At 46.9% G+C, this 20,473-nt stretch overlaps 1 protein-coding gene across 1 annotated transcript; it reads right to left on the bottom strand.

Annotated features, from left to right (window-relative positions):
* Positions 1 to 875: 875 nt before the first annotated feature.
* NYX (nyctalopin) lies at positions 876 to 18,876 on the bottom strand. Its single transcript, XM_029240029.1, has 2 exons — positions 18,797 to 18,876; positions 876 to 2,287 (listed from the first exon to the last, which is right to left on the bottom strand). The coding sequence occupies exons 1-2, from the start codon at positions 18,816 to 18,818 to the stop codon at positions 876 to 878; spliced, it is 1,434 nt and encodes a 477-aa protein (XP_029095862.1). The 5' UTR covers positions 18,819 to 18,876.
* Positions 18,877 to 20,473: the final 1,597 nt, after the last annotated feature.

The following is a 20,473-nucleotide window of genomic DNA, read 5'->3' as shown; positions in this document are numbered from 1 at the left end:
AATCACTGCCACCACCTTAGGTCTAAGTCCCTTTCCCATCACCCTTCTCTCCTGTCCTACCCATCTTCCTGGACCCTAGTGTCCCCAGGCTCCTGGGGGAGGGGGAGGAGGGTTGTAGTAGAAAACAAAGGGATTGGACTTTTTTTTAAATTTATTTTTGCCTGCATTGGGTCTTCGTTGCAGCATGCGGGCTTTCTCTAGTTGCAGCAAGCAGCGGCTACTCTTAGTTGCGGTGCGTGGGCTTCTCATTGCAGTGGGTGGCTTCTCTGGTTGACGAGCACGGGCTCTAGGCACACGGGCTTCAGTAGTTGTGGCACACAGGCTTAGTTGCTCCACAGCATGTGGGATCTTCCCGGACCAGGGCTCAAACCCGTGTCCCCTGCATTGGCAGGCAGATTCATAACCACTGCACCACCAGGGAAGCTCCAGGGATTGGGCTTAATGGTTGCCCCACCAGGAGAATTGGCACGGTTTTTAGTACTTAGCCAATGGATTAACTCTAATTCAGGCATGCAGGCCCAGTTCCCTGGAAGATGGGGGGAAGGGATGGGAGTGGAGCCCTGTAGCCCTAGAAACTTCCAATTCCTAGTCTTCTCACCAGAAGACACATGTTCCTTCTTGCTTCTTTTCCAATTATGCCCATGTGACAGGAGCAGAAATCCATAATCTCCCCCCTCCCACACATGGCATTTCCCAGGGTCCTCCTCTTCCCAGGGCCATCATCTCTGGAGGCAAACTGTTCCTTCCACCCTCCGCTGTAATTTTCACCCCCGCCCCCATCCTGTTCCCCTCTCCCCACACCAACCACCATCAAGCCCAGTTAACTAAACTCCCTTGCCTGGCAAGGCAATCTGGGCCACCCCAGTGTGGCACAGTCAGTCCATCTGGAGGACAAACACCACGTGCTGGGCCACGCTGAGCAGAAGACCAGAGCCCAGGAGAAACGGTGTCTTGTGGCCCAAGCTGCCCACCCCCCGGGAGGGAAGGCTGTCAGACAGCGAGGCGTTGACCGGCCCCTCAGTGGTATTGGCCGCCTCCGCCACCGGGGCCCTCGGAGCCAGCAGCTTGGAGAGGAGGCTGCTGAACCTGCTCACTGTGGTGGCCGCTGGCTCTGGGGACGGACGGGGACTGGACGCGGTGAAGTTCAGCTCCTCGGGGTCCACACAGAGGCCGTCGGCGGAACGCCCAAAGGCCACCTGGCGGAGGTCCAGGCCGGCCACGGAGCCCGGGGAGGCACACGGCACGTCGGCGGCGCGCCCAAAGCTCTCCATCCAGTCCCGCAGCCACTCCAGGCGACAGTCGCAGCGCCATGGGTTGCGGAAGAGGAAGAGGCGGCCCAGAAAGAAGCCGGGCTGGAAGGCTGCCCAGGCGAGCACGGTGAGATGGTTGCCGTTGAGATGCAGGGCCAGGAGGCCCGAGAGGTTCTGGAAGGCGCCCTCTTCCACGAAGGCGATGCGGTTGCGGTCCAAGTAGAGCAGCTCGAGCTCAGCCAGCTCGGCGAACCAGGCGTGCGCCACGCGGCCCAGCGCGTTGCCGCCCAGGTTGAGCGTGCGCAGGCGGCGGAGGCCGAGGAAGGCATCGGCCGGCAGCGCGGCCAGCAGGTTGTCGTTGAGCAGCAGATGCTCCAGGGCGCTGCAGTCGCGGAAGGCGCCGCCGTGCACGGCGCGGACGCGGTTGGCCTGCAGGCTGAGCGACCGCACGCGGCGCAGACCCAGCAGCGAGCTGGAGGCCACGGCCTCGATGCGGCTGCGCTCCAGGTACGCATGCGTCAAGTTGGCTAGGCCGCGCAGAGCGCCGGGCACGCGACGGAACAGGTTGTCGAAGGCGGCGAGCTCGCGCAGGGCGGGCAGCTCGGCCAGGAGGCGCTCGGGCACGCTGAAGAGGCGGCAGGCGGCCAGGTCAAGGCGCCGCAGGCGGCCGAGTGCGGCGAAGGTGCGCGCATGCAGGTAGCGCAGATCGCCGTTGTGCGCCAGGCGCAGCTCGGCCAGACGCGGCAGGCCCTTGAAGGCGCCAGGCGTGATGAAGGACAGGTTGTTGTGGCGCAGCGACAGGCGGCGCAGCGACGGCAGCGTGCCGAAGGCCCGCTCGCCCAGGAAGCGCAGGCCATTGCGGTCCAGGTCGATGGAGGCCGCCTCGCACGGGAACTCGGCCGGCACCCGCAAGAGGCCCGCGCGGTCGCAGCGCACCGAGCAGCCGCGCTCCACGCTGCTGCAGACGCAGGCGGCCGGGCAGGCGCTCGCGCAGGCGTCCTCGGCGGCCCGGGCGCTGGGCAGGCCGAGGACCACCGCTGGCGGGGACGGGGGAGAGGGGAGGGAGGAGAAAAGACAAAAAAGGAACAACTGTCAGCCACAGGATCGCCCCAGGTCCAATCCTACCCGTAAGCGTGGCAGGATGCGGCCATCCACCAAGTTCTCAAACGTCCCGCAGAGCCCTGTCCTCCAAAGGGCCTCGTTCCGCCTCCCAGACCTTACTCAGGTTTCCCCACCCATCACGCCCTTCGCCTTTGCTCTCAAGTTCTGTTCATCAGCAAAACTCAGCTGGAATCCAGGCACCTGACCCAATCCTAAATCCCGCTTCCCACCACCTGTATCATGGCTTGTGCTCTCCTAGACCGCGACCTAGAGGGCTTGTTGTCTGCATGCATAGGGGGACCTGGAGGGCATCACTGTGGCCTACGCGCTAGCCTTGTGCTGCCTAGTACCTAGCCCCCATGCACATGGGGCTGTTGAGCATTTGAAATGTGAGTAGCCTGAACTGAGGTGTGCTCGCAGAGTAAAATACACACCAGATCCCAAAGACTTAGTACCAAAAAAAGGTAAACTATCTCATCAATAATTTTTATATTGCTTACATGTTGAAACGATATTTTAGATATATTGGGTTAGCGAAAATATTAAAATCAATGTCGATAATTTCTTTTCACCTTTTTTATTGGGCTGCTTAGAGAATTTAAACATGTGTGGCTTGCATTATATTTCTATTGGTGCTGCTCTATTCCCTCCCACCGTAAGAATTCAATTTTTGAGGGCTTCCCTGGTGGTTGCAGTGGTTAAGAATCCACCTGCCAATGCAAGAGACACGGGTTCGAGCCCTGGTCCGGGAAGATCCCACATGCTGTGCAGCAACTAAGCCTGTGCGCCACAACTACTGAGCCTGCGAGCCACAACTACTGAGCCTGTGTGCCACAACTACTGAAGCCCGCGCACCCTAGACCCCGTGCTCTGCAACAAGAGAAGCCACCGCAATGAGAAGCCTGCGCATCGCAACAAAGAGTAGCCCCCGCTCATCACAGCTAGAGAAAGCCCGCGCGCAGCAACGAAGGCCCAGCACAGCCAAAAGTAAATTAATTAAATAATTTTTTTTTAAAATAATAATTCAATTTTTGAAAACCCCCACTGAGCAAATTAAGCCTCATTAAGAAGGGAGAATTAGGAAACAGGTTGGGAATGAAAGTAAAGCCTATCAATCTTTTTTTTTTCTTTAACAGTCACTATAATTAAGCCATAAGGACAGCATACTAAATAAACTATCGATGACCTTCTTACACATCTCAAAAATTGCTTGTGGACACTGTGTGGTTAATTCCAGTCACCAGTCTTCACTCTCTAGAGCCTTTTTTCCATCCTCAGGGGAAGGACTGGTGCTTATAAATTAATTTTGTTCTGAGCATTTGAATGGAGGATCAGATAAAGCCTTCCAAAGCCCTCCAGGTGGCTTGCCACCTGCAGGAAAGCAGAATGGCATGGCCTGCTTCTGTATGGTAGCCAGAAGTCCCAAGCCCCATCTTCAGTTCCAATGGAAAAGGCAGGATGGAAGAGGCACAAGTTTTATTTTCTGGCCAGGAGCAGCTGGCAGGTGGAATGTGCTCCATCTGAAATTCCTGCAGAGGAGCAAAGGTACCCAGATGTAAAACCTGACCACGGCTATTCATAATTTCTACCTGTCCTCGACAGTACTCCCAAATTCCGGCAAACACCCTGGCTACCGTGCAGTCCCTCCCACTGTGTACACGTTATGCCGCCTTGCCTATCCAAGCCCTGGTGGGAACCTGAAGGTGTGGCCACACAAGGAGTGTGTATCAATAGACGTGCTCGCTGCTGCCTCTGTAGGTTTGCTCAGCTTCCAATGTCTTTTCAGTACATCTGTTATGGACACTCATGTTTTTCTCAGTTTCTAGGAAGGGGATTCAGCCCTTTCAGACTTGGCTGGAGAACACTCAGCCCTTTGAGGAACCCTTCAGTTGTAAACTGTAGCTAGTTCAAAATTCTGATATTCCAGAGACTTAGCTTTTCCCTCTCCCTAAGAACTGTGAACTAGACACCAAGCTTCCAGCAAGGTTCTTGGACCCTGTGCTGGGCTTGGCTGTAAACGGGGCAGCTGCTGGGCGGGACAGACAGACACCCTGTTAGAGAGACAGGGCCAAGAATGTAACCTTAACTCCAGGCATCAGCTGGACAGAGGCAGAACCTTATTCCAACTGGGTCAAGCAGAGGCATCAGATTTCCTTACAAATAGTCCTTCATTCTACTCTCTTCTTTCTAATTAAGGGAAGTGTACTCTCAACCACATGACTCATGTTTCTGCTCCACAATAGCTAATATTGTTCCAGGCACACTGTATGGCTCAGTAAGTATTTGCAGAATTAAATAGAATTGACGCCTCTCTCTGTAACAATCCCTGCTGGGGGATGTCGTTTATTTTTAAAACTTTGTTAAGGAATTCATGGGATCATGACAGACAGGATACAACCAATTTGCTTGCATAACGCAAGAGATCAAAGTTTGGGCTCTTTGGCTGCCAGTTTGTTTTTTTTTTAATACATTCAAGAGGGGTGGGGGTGAAGCTTTTTATTGTATATCTTTTTACCTTGTACGTTTTGAGCCCTGTGAATGTATTACCTATTTCACAAAATAGATTAAAGTGGTTTTTTTTTTAACTTTAAACACTCAAGATGTCACTCTTAGAGACCTATTTTCAGCCTCTGAAACTTTGATAGCCATTAGGAACAATAACTAATTTACTGGACTATTTAGTGAAATTTAAATTAAATCAAGTAAATTTTCAGAACAGACAACCAAACTCCAGTATTGGTTTACCCAATATGAAGACTAAGTATATGCCTAGTGAGCCAGAAAAACAGGGCACCAAAGCAAAATTTTTATTTATTTATTTATTTATGCCTGTGTTGGGTCTTTGTTGCTGTGCACGGGCTTCTCATTGCGGTGGCTTCTCGTTGCGGAGCACGGGCTCTAGGCACGCGGGCTTCAGTAGTTGCGGCACGCAGGCTCTAGAGCACAGGCTCAGTAGTTATGGCACACCGGCTTAGTTGCTCCGCAGCACGTGGGATCTTCCCGGACCAGGGCTCGAACCCGTGACCCCTGCATTGGCAGGCGGATCCTTAACCACTGCGCCACCAGGAAAGTCCCCAAAACAAAATTAAAAAAAATAATAACATAGGGACTTCCCTGACGGTCCAGTGATTAAGACTCTGCACTTCCACTGCAGGGGGCGCGAGTTCAATCCCTGGTCGGTGAACTAAGATCCCCCATGCTATGAGGCGCTGCCAATTAATTAATTAATTAAATTAAAGAATAGTAACATATTTGGGTGAGTTCTGCTTGCAATAATGGCAGAGTAGCTTGATCAGACTAACATTTCTGCTGATTGCTAGTGTCAACTCTGGAAAGATACTTTTTTTTTTTTTTCGGTACGCGGGCCTCTCACTGTTGTGGCCTCTCCCGTTGCGGAGCAGAGGCTCCGGACGCACAGGCTCAGCGGCCATGGCTCACGGGCCCAGCCGCTCCGTAGCATGTGGGATCTTCCTGGACCGGGGCGCAAACCCGTGTCCGCTGCATCGGCAGGCGGACTCTCAACCACTGCGCCACCAGGGAAGCCCCTGGGAAGATACTTTTAAAAAATCATTTGAACACAACACTGTAAATCAACTGTACTTAAATTTTAAAAAAAATCACTTGAAGGCACTGGAGAGAAACCTAAACAGGCCACCAGAGTAGATACGACCCTTAAATGAAAAGAAGCAAACTAAGTGAGAGGCACATTTAACTGGCTTTTCCTCTCAGGGCATTTTCAAGTCCACACTGCACATGGGCAGTTGAGCTCAAGCAGAAAGCAAGAGTCTTACTGGGCTGAGAAATTAGAGGTCAGAGTGTATAGCAGCAACAGTGGCTGGAAATTGAGGAGGGAAACCATAGGAAAGAGGGAGCCACAAAATTTGCACACAAGCTCTGCTTAGATCCTTGTTTGAGTCCTAAAGTGCATGTATGTGGAGTGAGTCCAAGAAGCCAAGAACAGAACTCCAAAAGAACTAAACAGAGATTTCAGCAATTTCCCAGTAACGGGAAGCAGATTAAGAGTTCAAAGTCCACCTAGTTAGAAGCTCTTATAAAACACCTCGACCTTTCCATTGAAACCCCGGAGGGCCACACCTCAGGAATAAAGACCGTTTCCCAGGGCAAAGGGTAAAATGGAACTAGGCCTTCCCTAACAAAGACTGAAAGCAAGCTTCCCCTGTATCAAGGGGATCTGCCAGTAGTTTAGCTGAAGGCCAGAAGGAAATTCAACACTCTTCAAAGGAAGATAAGAGGATCTAGAGTTTCTATAACCATAATATCTGCTATACAATCAAATAATACTAGATATGTGAAGAAGAAGCAAAACACGACATTGCTCAAGAGGAAAACAGTGACAGCCCAGATGTCAGAATTACAAAACAAGGATTTATTATAATTATGTTTAGGAATTTATAGGAAAAGATGGATATAATGCACGAGGACATGGGGAATGTGAATTTTAGAAGTATGGGTCAATTTAAAAAAAAGGTATGGAAACTGTGAATATGAACCAAGTAGAAATCTTAGTACTGAAATAATACCATATCTGAAATTTTTTTAAAAAATCACTGAATAAGAAAAACAGCAGACTAGACACAACGGAATAAATATTCATGAATTTGAAAGAAGTCAATAGAAATCACCCAAAATGAAGCTCAGGGAGAAAAAAGATTGGAAAAAATATGATCAGAGATTCAATGACCTATGGGACAATATCAAGCAATTAGACTAACATGCATGTATTTGGAGCCCCAGAGGAGAAAAGAGAATATGGCAAAAAAATAATTGAAGACAATTTCCAAAATTTGATTAAAAACACAAAGCTCAGCAAACCCCAACTAATATCACACACGCGCACACACACACATATTATCTAGGCACATCACAAACTGCTGAAAACTAAAGTAGAAAGAAAATTCTTTAAGGCATCCAAAGAAAAAACACACGTTACATAGAGTAAACGTCAATTAAAAAGTGATGACTTAGGGCTTCCCTGGTGGCGCAGTGGTTGAGAGTCCGCCTGCCAATGCAGGGGACACGGGTTCGTGACCCGGTCTGGGAGGATCCCACATGCCGCGGAGCGGCTGGGCCCGCGAGCCGTGGCCGCTGAGCCTGCGCGTCCGGAGCCTGTGCTCCGCAACGGGAGAGGCCACAACAGTGAGAGGCCCGCGTACCGCAAAAAAAAAAAAAAAGTGATGGCTGATTTCGTATCAGAAACAGTGGAGGGCATAAAACAATAGAATTATATCTTATAAGCTGCTGAAACAAAAGCAAAATCTGGCAACCCAAAATTCTATATCCAATGGAAATATCTTCAGAAATGAAGTACAATAGAGATGCTTTCAGGTTAACAAAATCTGAGAAAATGCATCTCCATCAGATCTTCTGCACAACAAGAGATGAAGACGTTGTTTAGCTTGAAGGAAAATGACACTAGATGAAAGTCAGATCTACAGGAAGGAATGAAGAGCAATGGAAATGGCAAATATGCCACTAAATATAAAAGACCTTAATTGCTTAACAGACAAGTGACTGTTGAAAGCAAAAATAACAATGTGTTGTGGAATTTATAACATATGTAAATGAAAAATATGACAATAGCATAAAGAATGAGAAGAAGGGTAAACTAAATTGTACTCATAAGGATCTCGTGTTACACATGAAACTGTATAAGACTAATTCAAAGTAGACCACGATACAGACTTGATGTAAGGGATATGCACCACCAGCATAACTGCGTGGGCCACAGAAACCATGCTGCAAGCCCATCTGGGTGCTGACTGCCTCTTGATGCTTTTAAGAATGGGCATTGCAGCGGTGGTGTGGATCTTGTCAATTAAGTGGAGAATGGGGAAGCAAAGGCTTTTCCCCAAACCTTTAAGGTGGGTTTTTGTTTGGGGTGGGTTTCCCCCCCGCCCCGGATTTTTACTTTTAAATCTTAAATGATATACTGCAGGCCTCAGGCATGACAGACAATGAGCAGGTGAAGAACCAATGGGAAAGTGTTCAAAAACTCCTGTGTTAGCTAACAAGCTTCTGAATGTATCGCTGTAGTCCACAGAGAAGGCTGGGAAAGGTAGCAAGGAGATGCTCCATCAGCTACTGCAGCCTTCAGACAAAGTTGGTGTCTCTTTGGACTTTAAAATTGTTCCTATGTAGCTTATTTTATTTTTGTTTAATCAAATACACAAGAGGGTTTTTCCATGGGGGAAAAAAAAGTAGACCATGATAAATTAAAGATGCATATTGCAATCCCTAGAAAATAAAAAAGAATCTCAACCCCTACCTCACAGCATACACAAAAACTCATGTTAGATGGACCAAAGACCTAAATGTAAAAGCTAAAACTATAAAGCTTCTTGAAGATAACACAGGAGAATATCTTTGTGACCTAGCGGTAGGCAAAGATTTCTTAGGGAAAAAAAAATTATTACCATAAAGGAAAAAAGTAATAAATTAGATTCATCAAAATTTAAAAGTTCTCATCTTTGAGAGACACTTGAGAGAATGAAAAAACAAGCCACAGACTGAGAAAATATCTGTATATTTTCTCTGTATATATCTCATAAATGACTTGTATTCAAAATGTATAAAGAACTCTCAAAACTCAATAATAAGAAAACAGGCAACAAATTATAAATAATTTATTAAATAATAATATTCAAATAAATATAATTTTATAAATAAACTTATTTGATAATATTATTAAATAATAAACTATAAATAAATAAATCACCCAATTAATAAATGGGCAAAATATTAGAAGAAACACTTTACCAAAAAAGATATACAGGAGACAAATAAACACATGAAAAGATGGTCAGTATTATTAGTTGTTAGGGAAATGCAAATTAAAATAGTCACCTATTAGAATGACTAAAATTAGAAAGACTGACCACACCAAGTGTTGGAGAGCATATAGAATAACTGGAACTCTCTTACACTGCTGGTAGGAATGTCAAATGGTGCAACCATGTTGGAAACAATGTGGCAGTTTCTTTAAAAGTTAATCATACACCTGCCTTATGACTGACCCATTCTACTTGTAGGGAAATAAAAGCACACGTCCATACAAAAGGCTTGGGCATGAATGTTCACAGCAGCTTTATTCATAATAACCCAAAACTGGAAATAACACCAACACCCATCAAGAGTTGAATGGGGGGACTTCCCTGGTGGGGCAGTGGTTAACAATCTGCCTGCCAATGCAGGAGACACAGGTTCGATCCGTGGTCTGGGAAGATCCCACATGCCGTGGAGCAACTAAGCCCGTGAGCCACAACTACTGAGCCTGCGCTCTAGAGCCCGTGAGCCACAACTACTGAAGCCCGAACGCCTAGAGCCCGTACTCCACAACAAGAGAAGCCACCGCAATGAGAAGCCCGCGCACCGCAACGAAGAGTAGCCCCCGCTCGCCGCAACTAGAGAAGGCCTGCGCACAGCAACGAAGACCCAACGCAGCCATAAATAAATAAATGTATAAATAAATAAATAAAAAGGAGATGGGTCTATTTGTATAACATGGAAAGACTTCTAAGATATATTTTTTTAAAAAAAGAGTTGAATGGGTAAACAATTTATGATATATGCACACAATGGAATACTACTCAGTGATAAAAAGGAATGGATTATTGATACATGGATGACTCTCAAGATAATTCTGCTGAGTGAAAGAAGCCAGACAAAAAAGAGCACATACTGTATGATTCCATTTACAAAAAAATTCTAGAAACTGCAAATTAGTCTATAGTAACAGAAAGATCAGTGGTTGCCTGGGGATGGATGGGGGGTGCAGGGAGGAGCAGAAGGGAAGGATTATAAAGGGGCATGAACTCTGGGGGTGATGGATGTGGGATATGTTTATTATCTCAATTGTGCTGATGGTTTCATGAGGGAACACTTTAAATATGTTTAATTTGTTATATGCCAATTATATCTCAATAAAGCTATTTTTTAAAAAAGATACCATTTGTGTGTGTGCCTGTATGTGTGTATGACTTGTATACAGAATATAAAAACTACTCCTACAAATGAAGAATAATGAAAAGACAAACTAAATAAAAATGAGTAGAAGACCTGAACACTTTACAAAAGAATATATTAAGTAGCCATTAAGCACAAGAGAAGGTGCTCTACATCATTAGCCATTTGGGAAGGTGCAAATTAAAACTACAGTGAGATTTCCCTACACACTCACTAGAATGGCTGACAACCCTAAATACTGGTGAGGATGTAGAACAACGGGATTCTCTTACATTGTTGATGTGAGTGGAAAATAGTTCAATAACTTTGGGAAACTTTGACAGTATCTATTAAAGCTAAACATATGACTGTGATTCAGCAATTCCATTCCTAGGTATTTACCCAAGAGAAATGAAAAAAAAAATGTCCACATAAAGACTGTACAAGAAAGTTCACTGGGGCTTATCCAGAATAGACCAAAACAGGAAATTACTCAACAGCAGAGAAATAAATTACAATATAGCCATACAGTGGAATACCACTCAGCAATAAAAAGGAACAAACTATTGACACAACAAAAACATTACAGTGAGCAAAAGAGAGCTGACGCAAGAGTACATACTATACGATTACATGTACATGCAGTCCCAGAACAGAGCTGCTTGAAGTGGCTCTGGGAGCTCAACAGAACATGGCCTGCAGACGTATTCCACGCCCAAAGACAGCAAGTATGCACAGGGCAGAGTTTGGGAAGTACGGTACCATATGTTGTCCAGGTGATATAAGCATGTCTAATGCTATTCAAATTAACCACAGTTTATGGGGTTCTTTTGCTCTTATAACAACCAACTTTTAATAAGTATTTGCTCGGGCCAAAGCTTGCTATATATATTATTCCATTTAATGACAACCCTGCAATGTAAGTATTCTTCTCTTCTACTCACAAAGAGAGGAAACTCAGGTTCAGGGTGGTTAAACACCATCAACCTTTGATTTTTGTCTTTCCACTGTACTGTACTATCCCCCACCCCCCAACCCTAGCCTTTCTGAGCTTCTGTTTCTTTAACTGTGAACTGAAGAGCCTGCACTTCCTGACCTTGGAGGGCCCTTCTGGCTCTCATTTTCCACAGTTGGACAGCAGCTGTTGCCAAGCACCACGTCTAAGAAAAAATACCCCACTCAAAACCCCATATTTCTCTGCAGCCTCCTCCAAGCCACAGCTGTTTGGACTGCAGGTGAACATTTTTTTTTTTTTTTTTTGCGGTACGCGGGCCTCTCACTGTTGTGGCCTCTCCCGTTGCGGAGCACAGGCTTCGGACGCGCAGGCCCAGCGGCCATGGCTCGCGGGTCCCAGACCGGGGCATGAACCCGTGTCCCCTGCATCGGTAGGCAGACTCTCAACCACTGCGCCACCAGGGAAGCCCAGGTGAACATTTGACCTAAGCAGAGCCAATCAGATTCGTTCCTTCCCTGTGAACATGGAACAGGCAGCGAGATCATGTGAGCACCAACTGCTATATAGCATTGGGGCTGGGGTTTGTACCAAAGCCATGTACAGGTCAAAGTCATCAGGGAGTGGGAGCCAAAGGCAAGGTAAGGAAACTGGTGTGCAGAGAGAGGAGTAGATTAGCCATGAGAATCACAGAAAAGGAGATAAGGGACAGTGGAAAGCTCCCTTTAGTTCCCATAAGGCCCTGCTATAGCTATTTCTGTGACATTTCCCTGCTTCCATTTCAGAAACCCACTTAAAACATCTGGGCAGACCAGTGGATTTCTGTTCCTTGCAACCACACCATCTCTGCTTGTAGTGGACATTTGATGCCTTTTCCGGCTACCCAGCTCCTTTTAAGTACTGTTCATACATTTAGGGAATTTCCTACATTATAAGTCCTGCCTCCTCAACACAGAAGCCAGAAACTCTCTTTTCTCAACTTCCCTTGCAGTTAGGGCCCAGGCATGTGACCTAGCTTTGCCTGTCAGAAGTAGGCGTCAGGCAGAAACCATTTTCTGGCCAGGATGGTGGCAGAGGGCATCTGGCTTCCAGGCTCCCATGGTGGAATTTCAGGCACCCAGCACCCAGCATGATGCCTGTGAACCGTCAGGTGTGTCCGCCAGTGGTGGTGGCCATGGGGTCTTTGCTGGAACTGCCCCACTACCTGATTTAGGCATTGCTCCGGGCAGTGGACCTCCAACCAGGAAGCCTGGGAACACCTAGCATCCCTGAATAAACCCTTTCTCGTCTTCAGTGACCTGGAGCGGGTTCTATGGCTTTGCAGTGAGATTCCTGAGCAACGTCCTAAGTAAGACAGGTTCCCGTAATCCCTTGGGTACCATCTCCTCCTTCTGGCCCCTCCCCCTTTCCCTGAGAATCTCATGAACTCCTCACCTTGAAAGAGAAAACGACTCAAATTCGAGACCAGGCAGCACCCCCTCAACCAAAAGGAAGCTCTTTGCCATTCATTGGCAGGAAATATAGAAAATGGAATCAAAAATTGTTTAGGCCATCCCCAATTTTTCCAAATTCAAATGAAAAGCGGCCTCTCCTGGAATCAGAAGGGATCATTCCAAAGACAAATCTCCTTGGCTGTCCAGAGCTGAGTTCCATGGGAATCCCTTGGCCAAAAAAACATTTACCAATTAAAATAAAGATCCCAGTTTGTGAGAAGAGAAAGTCAAACTCATTGGCAGTTACTTAGCAATTTATTTTCTCCCGTCAGAATTTTTGGGAAGGCTCCATGTGGAAATCTGAAAAGGCTTCAGTGCTTTTATTCCCAGCCTGAGGTAGGGAGGGGAAGATGAGAAATTCAGCAGGATGGGCCTCCGCTCAGCCTGCCTCTGTCATAGCTCCAGGATTCACATGTGGGGCATTCCAGAGCATTTGGTCTGGAAACACTCCTCCTGAGGGTGCGGCCTCTCACGCTAAATCTCTCGTAAACTCTGATGACACTGCCTTTCCCCCCCTGCTCTCTCATACTGCTTTTTTTGTTGTTTTTTTTTCTTTTGTTTCTCAGTTTCCTTATCTGTAATAGGTGGACAATTATGAGGAACAAATGACTTGTAATACTTGAAACAGCTGTGAAAGCATTGGGCCAAGCTAACAGCAGATTCCATGAGCCACTGTTGTCACAAGATTAAATCTCACCAAGGGACCAGTACTTCAAGGACCATGTGAATATCTGCCCCTGAGTGGAAAGCAAAATACCAAGTGTCAGAATACTGAAGTTATTACTACAAGTAAACTACAAAGGAAGAATCTAGAATGGTTCTCTACCTGGGCTGCACATTAGAATCACCTAAGGAGCTTTTAACCAACTCACAACTCACCAGACAGATTACATCAGAATCTTCAGGTGTGGAAGCAGGCATCGGTACTCTAAAAAGTTCCACAGGGAATTCCAATATATAGCCCAAGTCAAAAACCAAGGGTCAGGCTTCCCTGGTGGTGCAGTGGTTAAGAATCCGCCTGCCAACGCAGGGGACACAGGTTCAAGCCCTGCTCCCGGAAGATCCCACATGATTCGGAGCAACTAAGCCCATGAGCCACAGCTACTGAGCCCCTGTGCCGCAACTACTGAGGCCCGCATGCCTAGAGCCCGTGCTCCACAACAAGAGAAGCCACTGCAATGAGAAGCCTGCGCCCCAAAACAAAGAGTAGCCCCCGCTCACCGCAACTAGAGAAAGCCTGTGCGCAGCAATGAAGACCCAACACAGCCAAAAATAAAAGAAATAAAAAAAGAAAATCCAATCCCCCCAAAAAAATCAGGGGTCTAGGTGGACCAACTTTATAAAGACGGGATTCGTCTGTGTGGTATCAAACACTACAGGGTGTAACATAAAGTTATCGCATGCCCCGGCAATTCCACTCCTAGGTGAAAGTGGGTGTTCTAACAAATACTTGTGCGCAAGCGTCCATAAGGCACTATTCACAATAGCCCAAAGATGGAAGCAACAAATGTTCAACAACAGGTAAATGGATAAACAAAACATGGTCTAGCTACACGGTGGAATATTAATCTGCCGTAGAAAGGAATGAAGTACTGACACATGCTACAACGTGGCTGAACCTCAGAAACATTATGCTAGGGGAAAGCAGCCAGACACACAAGGCCACATATGATTCCACTTATATGATGTATCCAGAATAGGCAAATCCATGGAGAAAGAAAGTGGATTAGTGGTTGCCTGGGGCTGACGGAAAGAACAGAGTAGTGACTGCTTAATAGGTACCAGGTTTCCTTTTGGGATGTGAATGTACTAAATGCCACCGAATTGTACGCTTTAAACTGGTTAATGGTTAATCTTCTGTTATGTGAATTTTACTTCAAACAACAACAAAAAAGGTACGAGGTGTCCCTGAATTGGGGCAAATACCAGAAATGGGTCCCTGCCTTTGTATTCTGGTCCAATATACTGGCCAGCCCCCGAGCTGCAGGGAGGCAGGCGGCGATGGCCAGGCTCAGATGCCCGCACAATGATGTCTTTTTTTTTAATTATATTTTTTTTGGAATGATGTCTTAATGCAGACCAGCTGAGGGATTTCTCCGTAGGTCCTCAGCGTTTCGAGTATATGCCTTTGCCCCTTGAGGTTTGCTAGGAAAAGAGTTACTCATGGAGTTTCCAACCACAGGCTGAGTTTGAAGTGTTTCTTCATCCTCATTGTTTTCAAAGAACTTGTGCCTCACGAAGCCAAAATAGCAAGGGAAAATGTGGTCCATTTTCTGATTTCAGCAAAATCTCTTCAGCCACTTTGGCTCTACAAGTCATTCCCCTCCCACCCTTGGTAAATGCTATCCCAATTACTCCTCAGACCAAGCCCCAGTGCTGGATTTTCAGAACCAAATGGGCTAAGGGAAGCAGAAATGCAGTGAGGGAGACCATTCCATGGCCTCTCATCTCACAGTGACCCCAGAACTTGCTTCTCACATCATGCAGGTATCTTCTGTGACAGAAAAGAAAGGCTCATGGATTCACACTGCAGCTTTGCTGGCCAATGTGAATCATGGGGGGGGCGGGTGGAGAAATCATTTGGTCTTCAGAGGCATGGTCTGCTGACGGCCTCGCAGGCCCTGTGGATCTCGAGGTGGAGAGCTGTCCCATCTGAGGGGGAGAACACTAGGCCCCAGAAAGTCCTCCAGGTCTAAATACAACTGCTCCAAACTGGAAACAACTTAAGTGCTCAACTATAGAGTAATGGATAAACAAACCAGTACACCCAGGCAAGGGAAAACTATTTGGCAATCAAAAGGAAGGAGCTACTTATCTATGTAATGACGTTGATGAATCTCACCCACATACTGCCTAGCTCTCCACAGTGCCTGACTCTCAATAACGAGGGATTTGTTCTCCTTGGGGTGCAGCTGCTCTCTCCCTACAACCTTCCTTTTTTTCTTTTAAGTCAAGTTGATTCAGGTATAATTTACTTACGATAAAACATATCCATTTTAAGTGTACGTAGTTCAGAAAGTATAACAAACATACACACCCACATAACTCCCACCCCAATCACAATTTAGAATATTCCTACTACCCAGAAAGTTTCCTCAGGCACCTTTTTTTTTTTTTTTTTTTTTTTTTCGGTGCCGGGGCCTCTCACTGTTGTGGCCTCTCCCGTTGCGGAGCACAGGCTCCGGACGCGCAGGCTCAGCGGCCATGGCTCACGGGCCCAGCCGCTCCGCGGCATGTGGGATCTTCCCGGACCGGGGCACGAACCCGTGTCGCCTGCATCGGCAGGCGGACTCTCAACCACTGCCCCACCAGGGAAGCCCTCTCAGGCCCCTTTGACAGCAGTCCCCTCCCCATCCTCTGCTCCAGGATACAGTTTCCGAAGTATAGTCTTGCCTGTTCTAGAACTTCATGTAAATGAAATAAAATATTTCTTTCAGTCAACATTGTGTTTGTGAGATTCATCAATGTTGCTCCGAAGATCAGCTGATTCCTTATTATTGCTGAGCAGTGTTCCGTTGTCGTATGGCTGTACCGCCATTTGCGTATTCAGTCACCTGCCGATGGACATTTGGATTGCTTCCAGTTTTCACCTATCGTGACTAAAGCTGACTAAAGTGACTAAAGTCACCTATAGTGACTAAGGACTTGGGCGCAAGTCTTTTTGTGGACATGTGTTTTCATTTCCCATTTATCTAGGAGTGGGATTGCTGGCTCATATGGTAAATATATGTTGAACGACCCAAGAAACTGCTAAACAGTCCTCCACAGGGGCCGAGCCGTTTTGCATTCCCACCAGCTGGGGAGTCCCAGTCGCTTCACATCCTCACCAACAATTGCTATGGTCGTTTTGACTAGCCATCCTAGTGGGTGTGAGGTAGCATCTCATTGTGCTTTGGTTTTGCATTCCTCCAACGACTACTGATGTGGAGCATCTTTTCATATGCTTATTAGCATTTTGCATATCTTCCTTGATGAAACAGCTATTCAAAAATGTTTGCCAATTTTTAAAAATTGGGTTGTCTTATGATTGGATTTGAAGAGTTTTTTATATATATATTTTTTTTAATGCAAGACCTTTATCAGGTATTGTCATGGTTCTAATCTGGACAGCTTCACCCATTCAACAAGCAAACCTACAGTAAGACTCTAGAGACAGGAGGCAAATAAGCCCCAAACCCTGGCCCTCATTTAAAGACTCATGGTTTAGAGCAAGCCGAGGGTGAAGACCCCTGTAAAGCAAGGCAAGGAAGTGGGATATTGTGGACAGCAGGAAGACCCTGAAGGGGTTGCCATGGGGGAGGGGGGAGAGGAGAGGCATTTCCAGGAGACTCTCCTGTGGAGAATTTCTGTTTCAGTTTTGCCCTAGATTTACCCTGCTATGAGCCACCTCTGATTCCACCATGATCTTGTTTTGTCAGGCTGATTCAGTCATTTTTCTCTAGCTGGGGTGGTAGAGTCCTATCCCTGCCTGCTTCTCGGGAACACGTTGTCTGCAATCCTTGTGACTTGTAGTCAGAGTAATATTGTCTGTGCTGCTGAGTGCGTTTTAAATGAAAGCGCCAGGGGATGTGGAGATGGTCATTAATTTTAAGTGCATCTATTGTTAGCAAATGATGTCACCGCTCAGCTCTCCAATTTGTCACAAGAAGCCTGTCTGTATTTCGGGTCTCTGCAGCAGGGACAGTTCCTGTTTGGCAGCATGCAAGCTATGAATACTGTCTGCTTTCTGTGAGGAACGGGAGAGCTTTGGGTACAGAATTAAAATAATGTTGGCTCTTCGAAGCAAACATTCTGTCCCAATGAGTCAATCAAACTTCATATCCTTTCTAGGTAGGAGAAATGGCAAGGAGCTGACTGTTTGTAATTATATAAATGTCAACCTCTATCCTTTGGAGACTCCTGCAGCTAGGAAGTCATGTCCTATTTATCCATACTGTTCCCTGAGCCTTGTTCCAATTTTTTTTTCTCATTTACTTATTGAGTCGGCCATTAAAGAATGTAAGTTTCTCAAGGACAAAGGGTATGCAATTATCTCTCTCATGATATCCCTAGAGTGTACTGAAGGTACAGTGTGTACCTGTTGATTCCTTGAATACAGCAAGTTCTACTTTTTGAAAAGGTGGAATTAAAGAATAAGAAAATTCTATTACTACCGTTCTTAGACTTATCTGGTAACATTTTCTCTGCCAGCATGGCATAGAGAGGTCTATTATGTGGGTCGTTATAACCTCAAATAATTATACATTCACCTGAGGGTCAGAAGAACAGAGTCTGTGTAAATTGCTTACTGCAGAACTTAACGAGGGATTTTTCCTTGGGCTATCTCTGTTGGGTTGGAACACCTGGAGCTGTAGAGTGTGGAAAAAAATTGGGGATGAGTCTTCTTGTTATATGAAAACCCATATAACAATAGGACCAAAAAACTTGGAAAAAATTCCTAAACATCCATAATCACATAATTCCAACATGATATTTTTCATGTCGTCTTCCTCCTTTAGGAAGATGATTTCTTTAAGGGATTGTTTTTTTACATCTTTACTGGAGTATGATTGCTCTACAATGGTGTGTTAGTTTCTGCTCTATAACAAAGTGAATCAGTTACACATACACATATGTTCCCGTATCTCTTGAGCTTAAAATAATGTAATTAGAAAACCACTATAGTTTTTGGTAATTACATCAATGAATTCATATCTGAAATTAGAATAAGAAAACCACCAAGAGTTTACTTCATATATTTGGCTCGGGAGTTTTGTTTTTAAAACAAACAGAAAAACAAAAACACCACCCCGCCGCCCCGACCTGCTGTTTTCTTTAACTCTCTGTACCCTCCCCCATGATCGCACATTCAGTGAAACCTAATCAGGAGTATTGGTGTCCAGGTACAGCTTTCATGGAAGCCACCTGAAGCCCACACTTCTTGGGTAGAAGCCCTGTGGTTTCCACGCATGTTCTAGCATCTTCTACTGACTTCCCAACCCCCACACCCACTGGCAGGTGTCTGCTAGGGGACGGAAGGAGGGGGCCTTGGAACTCACCATGCACCAGCAGGAACAGCATCCCGCAGCTTTTCACGCACCTGGTGGCTTAGAACCACCCAGCTGTGGAATCCCTACCTAAGGGGAGAGAGCACAGGTCACCGGGTGCCCAGGAGGGGTCCCTTGACAACCAGGTCACTCAGACCCCTCTCTATACCTCCACTTCCTCCTGAATGCCCTGCCTTTCCCCCTTCTTCTCTGCATGCATTTCTCCCCATCACCTTGGTGCTGGGTTAAGAAAAACCAGTGACAACAGCCAATCAGATGCTCCCCCCAAACTGACAGCTTGGATGTGTTTGGAAACCCTTCGTCAGCAGCAACTCACACGGACTCACTGACAACCCAGCAAGGAAATGGACAGAGAGGAAACCTCTGCAGAGGAGCGTTAGTGAATAGTCCCCAAATGTTGCTTACCATCCTGGGGCTCTGCCTGATACCGCTCCTCCTCCAAGGTGCCCTTCGGCTCCCCCAGCCCATCCATCTCCCAAGTCAAGCAGCCACAGATGCTAAAAATGATTCGACAGAGAAGGAAAGTGGGGGCAGGGAGGATGGTGAGCCGGGGCAGAGGAGAAATAGTTGCTTATGCAGGTCTGAGTGTGCCTATTTTTCTTTCTCCAGATTTAATGGCAGGAAAATCCTGTATCAGACGAGGATTAACAGAGATGAGAGAACGTGTCTGCCTTTCGAATCACCAAAGCCAGTGACAGATTTTGCTGACACACCAATCAGCTTTATTCCCAGGCCTCAGCTTCTCCATCTGCCTGGCCCCTTTCTCTCCTTAAACCTTCCGCAGACCCCGCCTCCTGCCCTGACCCCAGCCCCAAGCAATTTGCAGCCAGAAATTTGCTTCCTGCCAAATAGGATTATCGGCATTTTCAACAAGGACATGTCATATCACTTGGAGAGGTGGGGAAGGGACAGAACAGCTTAAAATGATGATGTTTTCCCGAAATGCAGGCTGCTGCTTTCCTTTCTCTGTGGAGTGGTTGAAGGCGGATGATCCAAAAACAGACTGGAGATGGCTTTTCACTATCACGAGGCCTAGAGTCCCGGCTTCGGGGTCAAGGCCATGCTTGCCACCCCGTAAGGCAGCAGGTCCGTGGGCCATTTTCAGAAGCTGGCTGAGATTTCTCAAACCCATCAGGACTCAGAGTGTGGCCTCAGACCAGCAGCAGCATCTGGGAGCTGGTTAGGAATGGGGATGTCTCAGCACCCCTACCCCAACCCGAGACCCCTGGTTTAGGGGAGTGATGAAGGGGGTCTGCTCAAGGTGGTGGCAGCAGCTCGGCTGCCCTCACATTCTTCTGGGCCCAGCAGATCCACCGGGCCTGGCTGTAGGGTCTGGCCCTCAGCTCTGCTCGAGCAAGCTCCCAGGTATCCATGGCAACCTGCTACATCCTGGCTGTCACGGCCTCGGTGTGCCGGTGCTGATGGGCCAGGAGTCCCATCCCACAAAGAGGTCTCGGGGTGTGAAGCTAAGCATCTGAGGCTGCTGTGCCCTGGGGAATTTTTGTTTTCTTCCATTTGGGTCTTGAAAGCCAAAATACGGCTGAACTTGTCATAACCTCTGCTGGGAAGGAAGCCATACTGGGGATGGGGTACGGATGTGGGCAGAGGGAGCCCCCCAAATGAAGTCCCTGTCCCCAGGGGCGGGCTCACCCTGCCCAGGTGAGAGCA

The sequence above is a fragment of the Monodon monoceros genome, unplaced genomic scaffold (genome assembly GCF_005190385.1).
Source record: "Monodon monoceros isolate NGI ecotype Baffin Bay Population unplaced genomic scaffold, NGI_Narwhal_1 Super_Scaffold_22, whole genome shotgun sequence".
NCBI classification, from domain to species: domain Eukaryota; kingdom Metazoa; phylum Chordata; class Mammalia; order Artiodactyla; family Monodontidae; genus Monodon; species Monodon monoceros.
This window is presented reverse-complemented; position numbering and strand designations above follow the sequence as displayed.